The 14,818-nt window shown below is 42.6% G+C and overlaps 1 protein-coding gene across 7 annotated transcripts in view; it reads left to right on the top strand.

Moving 5' to 3' along the window:
- Positions 1 to 14,818, top strand: part of LOC138488904 (sodium channel protein type 2 subunit alpha-like) — a 1,014,718-nt gene that overhangs the window by 305,961 nt on the left and 693,939 nt on the right. For 4 of the 7 annotated variants that reach the window (XM_069616299.1, XM_069616302.1, XM_069616297.1 and 1 more), the window contains exons 5-6: positions 5,659 to 5,787; positions 13,793 to 13,884. In XM_069616299.1, coding sequence (XP_069472400.1) covers positions 5,659 to 5,787; positions 13,793 to 13,884 — 221 coding nt within the window. Of the gene's footprint in view, positions 1 to 5,658; positions 5,788 to 13,792; positions 13,885 to 13,989; positions 14,082 to 14,818 lie in introns of all 7 variants that reach the window. The other 3 variants (XM_069616303.1, XM_069616298.1, XM_069616301.1) reach the window with 1 other exon arrangement.

Consider the following 14,818-nt stretch of genomic DNA (forward strand, 5'->3'; position numbering starts at 1 on the left):
AAAACTGTTTCACTTTCACTTTAAAACTGTATTTCTCCTCTAAACCAATCAGTGTCCTCTGGGTCATACTGCCCCCATCCAATGACAGTGCTCTCCCTAAGCCCCGCCTGTGGCAGCCATCTTCAGATTGTTCCTGCACGCTTCAGTGTTGGAAATCTCAAGTTGCTCTCTGAGCTTTTTGTATGTTTTTTCTAAGTTTTGTCGCAGAAAAATTGGATTTTTCTTTCCACCAGAGCCTGTGTACTCTTTCCTCATCGGCTCGCAATGGGGATCCATTGTCGGTGATGTTTTGTGCCCCTCAATGGCGAAGATTCATCAAAGATTTCAGGAAGGCCATCTTGGCCCTACTTTGCTCCGTCCGACCATGACGGAGGAGAAAAAAAGGGAAGGACCCTGTGCAGGCCCTGCACCAAACGGAGGCTACGGAACGTCTTCAAGGAGGACAAACATCTACAATGCCTTTACTATCTGCACCCGGATCACATGGAGGTGGAGTGCGAGATATGCCTGGGCTTCTCGAAGAAGACAATGAAAGACAGGCACAGCAGGCTGGCAGCATGGCTAAATTCGAACAAGGCCTCTGGCCCGTGCTCCGAGCAGGGATATGCCTCGCCCAGGAACGGACCATCTGAAGAGCGGTCTCTCTCTGGGAAGAGGTCAAAGTCCTTTGAGGTCAGCCCATCCATGGGGTTCCAAGATAAGGCCAAGAACCGCAAGTCCGAGTCCAGTGGATTTGCCGCTGATGCGGGTCCCTGGTTGGATAGGCCATCTCTGGAGCCAGCCTGCCATCAAGCTCCTCTTCAAAGAGGAAGTCATCCAGCCCGTCAAGTTAGGGGAGAAATCTGATAAACCCAGGACAGAGGATGAGAAGAAGGCTGCACAACCAAGCAGGCTCAACCGACACAGTCAAAATCCTTGTCGACCACTTTGTCGACAAGTGCTGTGATGACCATGGCAGAGATAGGTACCAATCCAACGAGGGTTGATCCTACGGCCCAAAGGGTTTCTCTGCCTGCAAGGCATGACACGACCGCTGAAGTGGCAGCGAAGGCTTCAAGCACACCTGGGGGTCAGGCATTGTTCCAGATCCTGGTACAAAACCCTGAGAGAGGAAAAGGGGGGGGGCAAGGAGGCTCCAAAACAGCCGTCCAAGGTTGGCATTTAACTAATAGACATCTAATCCACGAACGACGACGATGATGGCGCAGGCCCTAGCACTCCATTGTTCCCTTTGCAGCCAAGGGACATATCCGTGGACATCCTGTAACTCTCCACACCTTGGTGACAGAGATCCAGCAGAGGTTGCCCCCAGCACCGACACCTATGTTGCCGCAGGCCCCTGACCAGCCTCTGCATAAGAAGAGAAAGCATCATCCGACGCCTCCACATCAACCTCCTCCCCCACATCTGCCCTGACTCCACCAGCAGACCCAAACGCAGACACTGGTACGGACACGGCCGTGATGGCCACGATGGCCATGGGAATCGATGAGGATGAGGACTTTGTCCCGGCAGATGATGAGTCACAGCACCTGGACGCCCCTCATAGAGTCTCTCCTCCAGACGAAGCGGGATCATTCTACTCGATGATCTCCAGGGCCTCCGAGCTGTTTGGGCTGGTACCTGAGGAAACGAGGAAAGAGGGCTTCTTGTATCAGCAAAGAGACTACAAGGGGAAGACGTTCATGGCGGTGCCCTTCCTTGGCGACATTTGTGAGGAAGGCCTAGCCCTCGTAAGAACCCATGCACGGCTCCAACCAAGCGAGTCAGGTTGGAGAAGAAATATAGGGTGCCATACTCCACACCCAAGTGCTTGAGGTCGCAACCATCGCCGGACTCGGTAGTGTTGGCTGCCGCAAGGAAATGCTGAGATGGCCGGCTAAAGCCTGTCGGTCCCTGATTGGATGGAAGGAAGCGCTCAGCAACCAATGGGAGTGCTGCACAGGGAGAGGTGGTTCAGCACAGCCTGCCTACACAACAAAGAAAACCACGGCGGCCATCTTGGAAGGGCCAAAAAACAGTCAAATAAGCAGGCAATAGTTGTGCTTTCAAAATAGCAAGGCAGCTTCAGGTATTAAAAATGGCAGCATGATGAAAATGCCAAATAAAACAGTCCTTTCCAACAATTTTATGCACATTTCGTTTTTCTTTCTTCTTTTTCTTCAAATTTCGATTTTTCAGGTTCAATAATTCCCCTGGAGGTTCAGTAATGCACAGAAAGTGCACCTACCTAATGGAATGGTCAGCAACCAGGCACAAACTTCACATGTGCAGGGAAACAACAGATGGCCAGGAGGGTCGAAACAGGACCTCACTCTCAGTGAAAAGCAGATGAAAGATGCAATGTCTATGAAAAAACATAAAGATGTACAAGCTACCCTAAACCCAGAGATGATAAAACTGCATGTGTTCCATCCTGAATTTAAGCAGTATTTAGGAGGATGCAGTTTTTCATTCCAACCCCAACCGTTTGGAAATATTTCTAGCAGCAACTAGAAATGTTAGCATGCACCACACTTAGATGGACTTAGATGGAATGCTTAACTTTAGCCTGTGTCACACCTAGATAAGATTGTGAATGTTAGCATGTGCCACACTTAGATGGAATTCTTAACTTAGCCTGTGTTGCATCTAGATAGAAATTTGAGTGTTAGCATGCGCCACACTTAAATGAAACTGTTACCAAGTGCCACACTTAGATGGAATTGTGATCACTAGCCTGCCTCACATCTAGATAGGATACTGAAAACTAGCAAGCGCCACACTCAGATGGAATAGTGAATGATAGCAAGCATCACACCTAGACATAATTGCAAGGACAGCAATGCCAATTAAAAGAACCACTAACAATTTCACCCCTCTGCATACACCTCTCAAACTCTAACCAAACACAACCACAAGGCTACAACACAACAATCTGCACAAACTTCACTACACTGCAACAACAAAACAAACCACACATAGACTCGCAGAACAGCACACGACGACTACCGATCGTAAAGCACCCCAAGCCCAGCCAACGGACCCACCGGCTGAGGCTGCCAACAGCACATCACTGCTTTCTTGCACTTTTCCAGCTTATTCCCACTAACTCACCCCCTTCCCTTTTTCAGAGCTGCCAGAGCGCCAGGGGACCACTCCAGTGGTGATAGTGCGCGGTACAAATATCCTTTAACATTAACATTAACTATGTGAAGAAGCCTTGTGATTCTTATGGTCCCTGGGGATGCAGCTTGTCCTTCTCACCATTTTATCTCTCTCTTACTCCCCAGATCATGCTATCTTCATTCCTTCCTCATTCCTCTTTCAAAGAGTGTGATTGCTATGCTGTCACTCATAAGTTATTCACCACCTACGATCACAGACACAGACACACACACTCACACACACACACACACACACAGAAACCCTTTCCAGATGTAAGTGTGCATTTCAACCACATATTAAATAAATACGTAGGTAAGTGTTGTAGGAATTCGCAGTAGAACGAGTGGAAGGTGAAATGATGTCGCAGTAAGAGCAAGTCTCCCTTTTCTCAGAGACCAAAAGGGATTGTGATGTCTAGACCTGTCAACAAACCCTGGAAGTAATTTGGCTAGAATACAGAGCTCTAAACCTGATGCAACCTGCAATATCCTGAAGTCTTTTCATTTAGCAAGACACTGAAGACTCATCTCTTCTCTGTTCCTCACTATGATCAAAGGCTGTAAGCATTGGATATGCAGTGATCGAAATATGGACTTGTGGAGAAGTAGCTAAAGGCAGCTCCTGGGTATCAGCCATCACCTTGTAAGGAGGAGCTAACTTTGTGGAACTAGGAGCTAGTACATAGAAGATGGGACATATAACTTTCCCTTATGTGGCAAACTCTAAATATATGTCCATTATATATGGCCCATTATAATTTAAATGTCTTCCATGTGTGTTCTAATGCTCTTTCAGACAAATTCCCAAACACCAAGATTTAGAATCGCAGTATGTCTCTATAAGTCCGGTTGGCCTGGGGAGTCACAAGTAGCTCCTGGGGTTGGCAGCAAGCTAACCAGGACCTGCTAGTCTGAAAGCAAAAAATAAATAGCTCCAAGCTCTTGGCAATTTCGAACCCTGATGTTATCTCTCGCAATGTTCAAACAATTTACACCATGTTCATTGACCCAACACTCATTCATTTACCATTGCACCTTACTGCATCTCTCATTCACTTAGTTGATTGTTTTCCTACTTGCAAATGACCTGTCCAATGTCTTAACGGTAAGATCCAACCCATGCAAATACCATTAAAGAAATATCAAATGTTGCCACAATTTCCTCAATGAGAACAGGTCCCTATATGTCGCTACAGATGGTCTAATGAAGAGTAGGACTAGGAGATGCCACAGACTTTACCTTTCAGTTGAAAGTTTGAAGTTGACACTATCAATTTCCAATATCAGCCGCTGAACAACATGTACGTTTTGATCAACTCTTAAATAATCGGAGCACAAGAAATGTACTGATGTATAGATAACAAGCCAGAGGGCCAATATCAATAGTTTTGGCTAGATTTTCACTGCAGTTATCTTCATTACTGAGGTGGTATAGCGCACGCCTTTGGGTGACCCTGCCACCCGTGTTAAGGTTCCAAGCAAAGTGAGGGTCCCATAATGCGAGCCGTGGTGCCATTGCCAGCAATACTTAGCCAAACCCTCAGATGAATAATACTAATTTGGCATTTATGTAGCGCTACGAACCCTCAGGTATCTGAGCGCTGCTTATTATTACCCACGGTGTGAAGGATGAAAGGCTGAGTTTGGCCCCGCCGGGATTCGAACCTGCGTTAGCAGGCTCTGCACGGATGTCAAAGCGAGCGCTCTACTCGCTGTGTCACTTGACCGGCATATCGCCATTAGCATCTACGTAGATCACACATGGGTGCTCACGGCTCATTTGAATTATAAAACGATCTTACGCAGTGCTGCCTGAGCTGTGCTGTATTTGAAAATTCCATTGACACTGAAGTCTCAATAAGGGGCTTCAGGTGTCCCACACGGCTTCAGGGGTCACCCCGTAATGGGCTAATGCTCTCTAATGGGGCGCTAACATTTGGGGAGATTCACACAACAGCTTTGAAGTAACAAGAGTATAATTGGCACTATTGTTGTCGATCCTTTTGAAAATTACATTATTAATATTAAATTATCGGCTTATTGTTGTGGTCTTTTCTTGACAATAAATTACTAAAATTATGGAGAATATGGTGTTTCTGAAACAAAATAAATGTACTGGTTATGTTATTACCCTGCCACAGTACTCGAATACGCAGCATAGATAATTGCTAGGAGATGTCTAGGTAATTACTAGTTGATTACATAGTAATTATCTTGTAATTATGGACAACTAAAACGAAGTGCCACCTTTTATACAAATACATCTCCAATACAGTTCATCAACACATTCATTGGGCACGCTTTATTGTAAAAGTTTAGAGTGTGACCATTTTTCAGCCAAGTATTTTTTCTTGCAAAGTGAAGACCCCAGTGCTATTTGACGTTGCATTTTATAGAAGTATGTGATTTACAATGTTTGCACTGGCAGACACATTCACCTATCATGTTTAGTTACTTTTGAATGTCTCGTCGGAGTGCACTATGTAATGTTTGATTGGATGCTTCCCCTCAGGTACACATTCACAGGAATTTATACATTTGAATCTCTTGTAAAGATCCTTGCAAGGGGTTTCTGCTTAGAAAGCTTTACTTTCCTCCGAGACCCTTGGAACTGGCTCGACTTCAGTGTCATTTCGATGGCGTAAGTATTCCTTCTGTGCTTCTATGTGTTGAGAAGGGCATGAAATTAGCAGCACTAAGTAGCAATAAACTGGGTTTCCAGTTTAATTTTAAACATTGCTACTAAACAAGGTCTTCATTTCATCTGAAATGTGCATGTAGTCTAACTGCACCTAAATGCATTTAAACAGCCTTGGCACAGTCCACCCATGTTATTGGTTATTCTACAGATGTGTATGTTGCAAATTGTGGGTTGTGGCAATTCAAATGTTCATTGTCCTATGCTGACCAATATTGCTAGCCAACTGTGTGCATAGCCTTGTTGAGTGTTCATTGTGAGACATGAAGGCCTAGACCTTCAGCTGATTACTCCCAATATGTAATAGGAAAGTACATTTTTCCCCAACCCATCATGCCCCCAGGCCTGTCATGTAAAGGGGGTAGTCAGAAAGGATTCTTTGCAACCAGATGCCACACTGTTAAGAGGCTCTGCACCGAAGAAAGGAACAGCCTATGCAGAGCCAGGCAAGGGGATGACAAAGAACAATGTTCAAGGACATCACCCTCTGCCCCAATAATTGCAGATATTATCGCACTTTGACCCAAGTTCTAGAAAAATGTGGGAGGATGTGGCCCAGATCAGGCAATGAGGGTGGCCCCCACCACTTTGAATTGGTTCTTCGCACAGCCCTGGTCCTTTTCCTTGAATATGGGACCATAGCCGAGCCACAGCAGCAGTAGACCTCCCATCCGCCTGCTACTGAGTCAGGCTGACATTCTGGCTACTGTGACTGGAATTCCAGGGAGAGACTGAAGCACTTCCACCCAAGCCTAGGCTGCACATTCACTGAGCCCTGCCTGCCCCTCTCCACTAGCAAGTGTCTGCCTTTCAGTAATGGGATTTGCCTTTGAGCCAGAGACAGCTATTACTCTGCAATTATGTCAGTGAGTATGTTTTATCTATATGTGAATCTGTGCACGTGTCTGTGTGTGTGTTGCGTGTTGCGTGCTTGTGCATTAGTATGAGTCTGTGTGGCTGTGTGCGAATGTGTATATCTGTTAGTTCGAATGTGTATATCTGTTAGTTCCTGGGTGTCTCTGCCAGGCTTCTAAAGAACAATACCTGCCTGTGGAAGATAGACATGTGTTTGCTGGAGCATTATAAGAAGATGTCAGTGTGTGTTTGCTGGGCATTATAAGAAGCGGTCAGTATGTGTTTGCTGGGCATTATAAGAAGCGGTCAGTATGTGTTTTCTGGCGAATTATAAAACGATGTCAGTGTGTGTTTGCTGGGCTTTATAAGAAGATGTCAGTGTGTGTTTGCTGGGCATTATAAGAAGCGGTCAGTATGTGTTTTCTGGCGAATTATAAAAAGATGTCAGTGTGTGTTTGCTGGGCATTATAAGAAGATGTCAGTGTGTGTTTGCTGGGCATTATAAGAAGCGGTCAGTATGTGTTTTCTGGCGAATTATAAAAAGATGTCAGTGTGTGTTTGCTGGGCATTATAAGAAGATGTCAGTGTGTGTTTGCTGGGCATTATAAGAAGATGTCAGTGTGTGTTTGCTGGGCATTATAAGAAGCGGTCAGTATGTGTTTTCTGGCGAATTATAAAAAGATGTCAGTGTGTGTTTGCTGGGCATTATAAGAAGATGTCAGTGTGTGTTTGCTGAGCATTATAAAAAGAGGTCAGTGTGTGTTTGCTGGCGCATTATAAGAAGAGGTCAGTGTGTGTTTGCTGGGTATTATAAGAAGGGATCAGTGTGTGTTTTTTGGTGCATTAAAGGAAGAGGTCAGTGTGTGTTTGCTGGCACATTATAAGAAGAGGTCAGTGTGTTTTTGCTGGGCATTGTAAGAAGAGGTCAGTGTGTGTTTGCTGGCGCATTATAAGAAGAGGTCTGGGTGTGTTTGCTGGAACATTACAAGAAGAGGTCAGTGTGTGTTTGCTGGGTATTATAAGAAGATGTCAGTGTGTGTTTGCTGGCCATTATAAGAAGAGGTCAGTGTGTGTTTGCTGGCACATTATAAGAAGAGGTCAGTGTGTGTTTTCTGGGTATTATAAGAAGAGGTCAGTGTGTGTTTGCTGGCGCATTAAAAGAAGAGGTCAGTGTGTGTTTGCTGGGTATTGTAAGAAGAATGTGTTTGCTGGGCATTATAAGAAGATGTCAGTGTGTGTTTGCTGAGCATTATAAGAAGAGGTCAGTGTGTGTTTGCTGGCACATTATAAGAAGAGGTCAGTGTGTGTTTGCTGGGTATTATAAGAAGAGGTCAGTGTGTGTTTGCTGGCGCATTAAAGGAAGAGGTCAGTGTGTGTTTGCTGGCTTATTATAAGAAGAGGTCAGTGTGTGTTTGCTGGGCAGTGTAAGAAGAGGTCAGTGTGTGTTTTCTGGCGCATGATAAGAAGAGGTCTGTGTGTGTTTGCTGGAACATTACAAGAAGAGGTCAGTGTGTGTTTGCTGGTTCATTAAAGGAAGAGGTCAGCATGTGTTTGCTGGGCATTGTAAGAAGAGGTCAGTGTGTGTTTGCTGGCGCATTATAAGATGTCAGTGTGTGTTTGCTGGGCATTATAAGAAGATGTCAGTGTGTGTTTGCTGAGCATTATAAGAAGAGGTCAGTGTGTGTTTGCTGGCACATTATAAGAAGAGGTCAGTGTGTGTTTGCTGGGTATTATAAGAAGGGGTCAGTTTGTGTTTGCTGGCGCATTAAAGGAAGAGGTCAGTGTGTGTTTGCTGGCGCATTATAAGAAGAGGTCAGTGTGTGTTTGCTGGGCATTGTAAGAAGAGGTCAGTGTGTGTTTGCTGGCGCATTATAAGAAGAGGTCTGTGCGTGTTTGCTGGAACATTACAAGAAGAGGTCAGTTTGTGTTTGCTGGGTATTATAAGAAGAGGTCAGTGTGTGTTTGCTGGGTATTATAAGAAGAGGTCAGTGTGTGTTTGCTGGCGCATTAAAAGAAGAGGTCAGTGTGTGTTTGCTGGCGCATTATAAGAAGAGGTCAGTGTGTGTTTGCTGGGCATTGTAAGAAGAGTGTGTTTGCTGGGCATTATAAGAAGATGTCAGTGTGTGTTTGCTGAGCATTATAAGAAGAGGTCAGTGTGTGTTTTCTGGCGCATTATAAGAAGAGGTCAGTGTGTGTTTGCTGGGTATTATAAGAAGAGGTCAGTGTGTGTTTGCTGGCGCATTAAAGGAAGAGGTCAGTGTGTGTTTGCTGGCGCATTATAAGAAGAGGTCAGTGTGTGTTTGCTGGGCATTGTAAGAAGAGGTCAATGTGTGTTTGCTGGCGCATGATAAGAAGAGGTCTGTGTGTGTTTGCTGGAACATTACAAGAAGAGGTCAGTGTGTGTTTGCTGGTGCATTAAAGGAAGAGGTCAGTGTGTGTTTGCTGGCACATTATAAGAAGAGGTCAGTGTGTGTTTGCTGGGCATTGTAAGAAGATGTCAGTGTGTGTTTGCTGGCGCATTATAAGAAGAGGTCTGTGTGTGTTTGCTGGAACATTACAAGAAGAGGTCAGTGTGTGTTTGCTGGGTATTATATGAAGATGTCAGTGTGTGTTTGCTGGGCATTATAAGAAGAGGTCAGTGTGTGTTTGCTGGCACATTATAAGAAGAAGTCAGTGTGTGTTTGCTGGGTATTAGAAGAGGTCAGTGTGTGTTTGCTGGCGCATTAAAAGAAGAGGTCAGTGTGTGTTTGCTGGCGCATTATAAGAAGAGGTAAGTGTGTGTTTGCTGGGTATTGTAAGAAGAGTGTGTTTTTGCTGGGCATTATAAGAAGATGTCAGTGTGTGTTTGCTGAGCATTATAAGAAGAGGTCAGTGTGTGTTTGCTGGCGCGTTATAAGAAGAGGTCAGTGTGTTTTTGCTGGGTATTATAAGAAGAGGTCAGTGTGTGTTTGCTGGCGCATTAAAGGAAGAGGTAAGTGTGTGTTTGCTGGCACATTATAAGAAGAGGTCAGTGTGTGTTTGCTGGGCATTGTAAGAAGAGGTCAGTGTGTGTTTTCTGGCGCATGATAAGAAGAGGTCTGTGTGTGTTTGCTGGAACATTACAAGAAGAGGTCAGTGTGTGTTTGCTGGGCATTATAAGAAGATGTCTGTGTGTGTTTGCTGGAACATTATAAGAAGAGGTCAGTGTGTGTTTGCTGGGCATTATAAGAAGAAGTCTGTGTGTGTTTGCTGGAACATTATAAGAAGAGGTCAGTGTGTGTTTGCTGGGCATTATAAGAAGAGGTCAGTGTGTTTTTGCTGGGCATTATAAGAAGAGGTCTGTATGTGTTTGCTGGAACATTATAAGAAGAGGTCAGTGTGTGTTTGCTGGGCATTATAAGGAGAGGTCTGTGTGTGTTTGCTGGGCATTATAAGAAGAGGTCTGTGTGTGTTTGCTGGAACATTATAAGAAGAGGTCAGTGTGTGTTTGCTGGGCATTATAAGAAGAGGTCAGTGTGTGTTTGCTGGGCATTGTGGACATTGGCATTGAATGTTTACTGGGCTTTTGCAGGATGTTGAAAACAGCAATATAACTTTGCTGAGGCTTTGTAGAAACAGCATTGTGTAAAAAGGACATCGTATGCATTAAAGTGCCTTTGTGGAAATCTGCAACGGTATTTCCCGTCACATTTTGGAGAATGGGCGATGTGTGATCATTGGTGGATTGTGGAAACTGCCTATGTGATTTTATTGTTTTTTTTTATGGAAAATGGAATTGTGGCCTGCTTGGAATAGTGAAATATGGCAATGTTTTTGGCTGGAATTCTGTAAACTTGCAATGTGTGTTTGGTGGGCACTGTGGGAAACCTGTGAATGTTGAAAACTAGAAAGGTGTGTTTACTGGGACCTTATGGGAGCTGATAACGTGCATTGTGATAGCTGTTAGGCAGTCGTAGCTGTAACTGATTGGTACAGGGGAGTTGTAGTGTTTGTATCTTTCACACTATCGGCTTTGGCCTTCTTTTGAATGGGGATATGATCTGGTAGCGGCAAGGGTAAGTGATGGGCCGATGTATCTATGTTTATGCTTGTTATATTTGGGGCCACCGTGAACTGACATTTGTGGTTCTTTCGCTGTGATTGAGAAATATTATGCACTATCAAACTCAAGCACCCTTGATAATTCCTTGAAGGATCCAGGAGGTTTTACCTTGTGCTTTTCATCCATGCGCTAGCATGACGATTTGCCACTAGTTCTACCAAAGAGTCGTAATAGCAAAGCACTAAACCCCCACCCTCTGTAAATGTATCTTTAAATCCTATTGTTTGTTGATTACAGTTACTTGGGCAGGCGCTCCTAAAAATGCATCATTTGCCAACATATTTCCAAATGATTTCTCTGAGAATCCCTAAAACCACTGTCATTTCTTCATTTAAATACTAAGAAGTTTTCAACAACTTAACTTTACATCAACCATGTCCTAAAATGCATAGGGCAAGAAACCTAAAGTCCTTGGCACATTTATCTTGAAAACCTCTCTTGCTTTGCCCCCATGTTACCACCCTATGGGCTTGATTTGCAAAACATTTCTCAATGGGATTGCGCCATTTTAAAACGCGTGTGTACATCAACCCCTTTATGTTACTTAAAAGAAGCACGATTTGTTATTGTCTCAGTAGTTACTCATTGAACAAAACATTACGTCCCTCTCGGAAAGTTGTCTTTAAATTCTGATCAGTTTTTGATGAACAATCAATGAGTTTTAAAATTAAGTATTTTCAAATGATTTTCAAAGCACACTTTTGACCAATGATGATGGTGAATAAGTATGAAAATCCGTAATCAGTGTCCTTTATCATTTTACAATGACCATGTATTTCACTTTCAAAATGGGCTTCTCCAAGTATTACAACCATCTTATCATCAGAACTCAAATCTCCTACTTGACCGTGGCCACTCAGAATGCATGGCTCAGGCCTGCGACTCTCGCTGACATGCATTGTGGCTCATGGGTGGCTGCCTAGCTCCCTGCCTCTTACCCTCCCTTCCCAAGTGCACATGGCTTGCAGCAGGGCCCAATATTCCGTGTGCTCTAAAGTATACCACTCTACATGCAACACATTGATCCGCATTAGCACTCAGCCATCATCCATTTAGACTGGCTGCCCGGATCACTTTCAAAATTCGTTGCATCGAATGAATAGCAAACTTCTGTCTTCACCAACAAAAAAAGGGATTCTAAGCGCAGTGTAGTCTCCCGCCATGTTATTTTAGTCTCCCCTTCCCAAAACCCTTCTTTAAAACTCTTCTTTCTCACCTCCTCTTTGCTTCACCCCTTCAAACCTTTTTTAAAACAAATTTGCAGTTGAATTCTTTATACAGATTATAAAAATAAAATGCTGAACAACGTTTTATTTATTTTGAAGTGCTATTAGTAAATCTGATTTTCTATTGCATGTGGGATGTCAACATGTACAAACATATATTCTTCTTGAACATAGAACTTCATTAAAAGGTGGGTTTTGCTTACTAATAAAAAAAATGCTGAAAGTAAGGATCGCCATTGGGTAAGCACCACCCAACCTATAATGATCTGTCAGGTTAAAGGACATTTGTGTTGTCAATATGCCCTCATTGATTCATTGTTTCACATATTTTACAGGTTGTTTCGGTTTATTTTTGAATTTGATGGTAGCATCACATGATAATTATGTGTTATTTATACTTATGCCTGGGCACTTTACATAGAACACATTTACACAGAATATCATCCAACCAAAGTTGGTATTTATTTTCTGACCTCGGAAGGATAAAAGGCTAAATTGGCCTGCCAGGATTCGAACCTGTAACCTGCAGACCACACACAGATCGCAGCAGTGAGTGCTCAACCCACAGAGCTATCTTGCTGGCGTTTATCTGTGTGAGGGGATGCTAGTGTGCAGCGCACTGAGTCTTAGCCAAAAGTGAGTAGTCTGACTTTGATAACACAAATCGTTGGCTGTGCAGAAGTACTGTAGCAAAGTGTAACAATCATCCGTTGTTTGCGCAGAAATATCACAACTAGGAGTAGCAATCGCTCAGACTCAAGACCGATCATTATTAATTGGTAAAGGTTTTCCCATTGGTGATCATTTATTGGAAATTAATGTACAAGAGTATGTATTTACCATGAGCAACCGAATCTCAGGACTTCTGGGTCAGGTTGTATTGGAGTTGGTTTCTGAAATACAAATATGCTATGGCAATTTTAAAACTAATAACATGGGTGTTACTGTATATTGTCTGTTATCCTCATCGATGGGGAAAGCTAATTTCATGTCCCTCTACTGTTGTATTCTCATGAACGCATGATCAAAAGTTTTATAATATATTGATGCTATTAAAACAATGATATGAAGGACAGTAGATGTAGATCAGTATTTAGGGATTGTAGGTATGCATGTGTATTGTATTGAGGTGTCCATGAAGCAGGGGATACTGAAGGAAGGGGGGTATCATAGTAGATGTCTTAAAATGTACTTGATAGAATGCAGCCCGTATGCTGAACTCCCTATCTGATAGCCAGCTACATATCTGTCAGCGTTCACTACTGAACAAGCCTGCTGACTTGTTAAGCCTCATTTGAAGGGAAAAAAATGTTGGGTGACTCATAGGCAAGTAGATGGCCAATAGAATACATGTATTGTTGCAGGTAATTAATCTGTGCAGAAACATAGACATGTCAGAGTTTCTTTTAAAATTATACAATTAAGTAATGGTTCACATTCATCTTCTTGAAGATGTGCAAAAGTATAGTAGTATATTACCATGGTTGTAATTTATTCTAATTATATGTTGTACCATGAGGCATGGACCTTAGCCACTGTAATGTGTTCTCAACTTTAAATGTGGTTCATATAAGAACACCTACAGTCAATACCCATCCGCCTTACATAGGTGTGGCCTTGATCTAACACTTGCACATAATGTTAGCAAGCACCAGTAATCAAGTACATCTAATTTTAGCCTACTGAGTCGTCTGTAAGTATCACAGAAAAAGGTCATATTACAATATTAACTCAACTTAAAGTAGACTTTTCTAGAATTCTGAATAATTGTGATTTAATTCTACAGGTATGTAACAGAATTTGTAAACCTAGGCAATGTTTCAGCTCTTCGAACTTTCAGAGTATTAAGAGCTTTGAAAACTATTTCTGTAATTCCAGGTAAGAAGTATGTAGCGATTGGTGTAAAATGTTAGGTCCTTGTGTACATCCAAATGTTTCTTTGTGTCCTGTCATTGTGTTTGTGTGTGAACTCCCCTATTACAGATATGTGACAGAGTTTGTGGACTTGGGCAATGTCTCAGCGTTGAGAACGTTCAGGGTTCTCCGAGCATTGAAAACAATATCAGTCATTCCAGGTGAGAGCTAGGTTAAACACTCAGGCTGACTTTTGCTTCATCAAATTTGAGAATGCTTCTTTTTAGCATAATAAGCCATGTTGCTTGCTGCTCATGCTGCAAAAAAGCAGGAATCAAGTGACACAATTTGGCCTGCAGTATGATTCCATGCTTTTTTAACATTCTATAGCCTTGATTTTCTTTTCAAAATCAGCCTTGGAGTTTAACATATTCTTGCATGGGACATTGCAAAATCCAGCCTGTGTGATTTGCATCTTATGACATCAAGATTTTTATTTTTATTTTTTTACACATCCATTAAAATTCGGTAATTATAAGGTGTACCTACTAGTCTGAATTTCACCAACACCTTGTTGTGTTAGACGTTACTACATACAGTTACAATACAAGATAGCACCGACTCTAACATTAATTCACTAATAACAATTAGTACTACACTCAAACTGAGAGCATGGATGTTGCATGTGTTAACTGGCTCTTAGGTGTTTTCCATCTCTGAACCAGTTACAATTTTATAACATACTGTATTGTTGACTTTTCTTTGATATATCACAGTATTTTATTGCCAATAAGGTATGTTATAAAAGGAAAATCACTCATAAAAGTCTGGGTAAAGTTAATGGCAAAATGTAAATTATGTGTATATCTATATATATATATTGTTTACTTTTCTTTATGTGGATATCATATTTTGCATGCACAATGAAATAACTTGTTTTACCATAAAAAAACAAGCA

This window comes from Ambystoma mexicanum, chromosome 9, assembly GCF_040938575.1.
Source record: "Ambystoma mexicanum isolate Mex_15411 chromosome 9, UKY_AmexF1_1, whole genome shotgun sequence".
In the NCBI taxonomy this organism is placed as follows: domain Eukaryota; kingdom Metazoa; phylum Chordata; class Amphibia; order Caudata; family Ambystomatidae; genus Ambystoma; species Ambystoma mexicanum.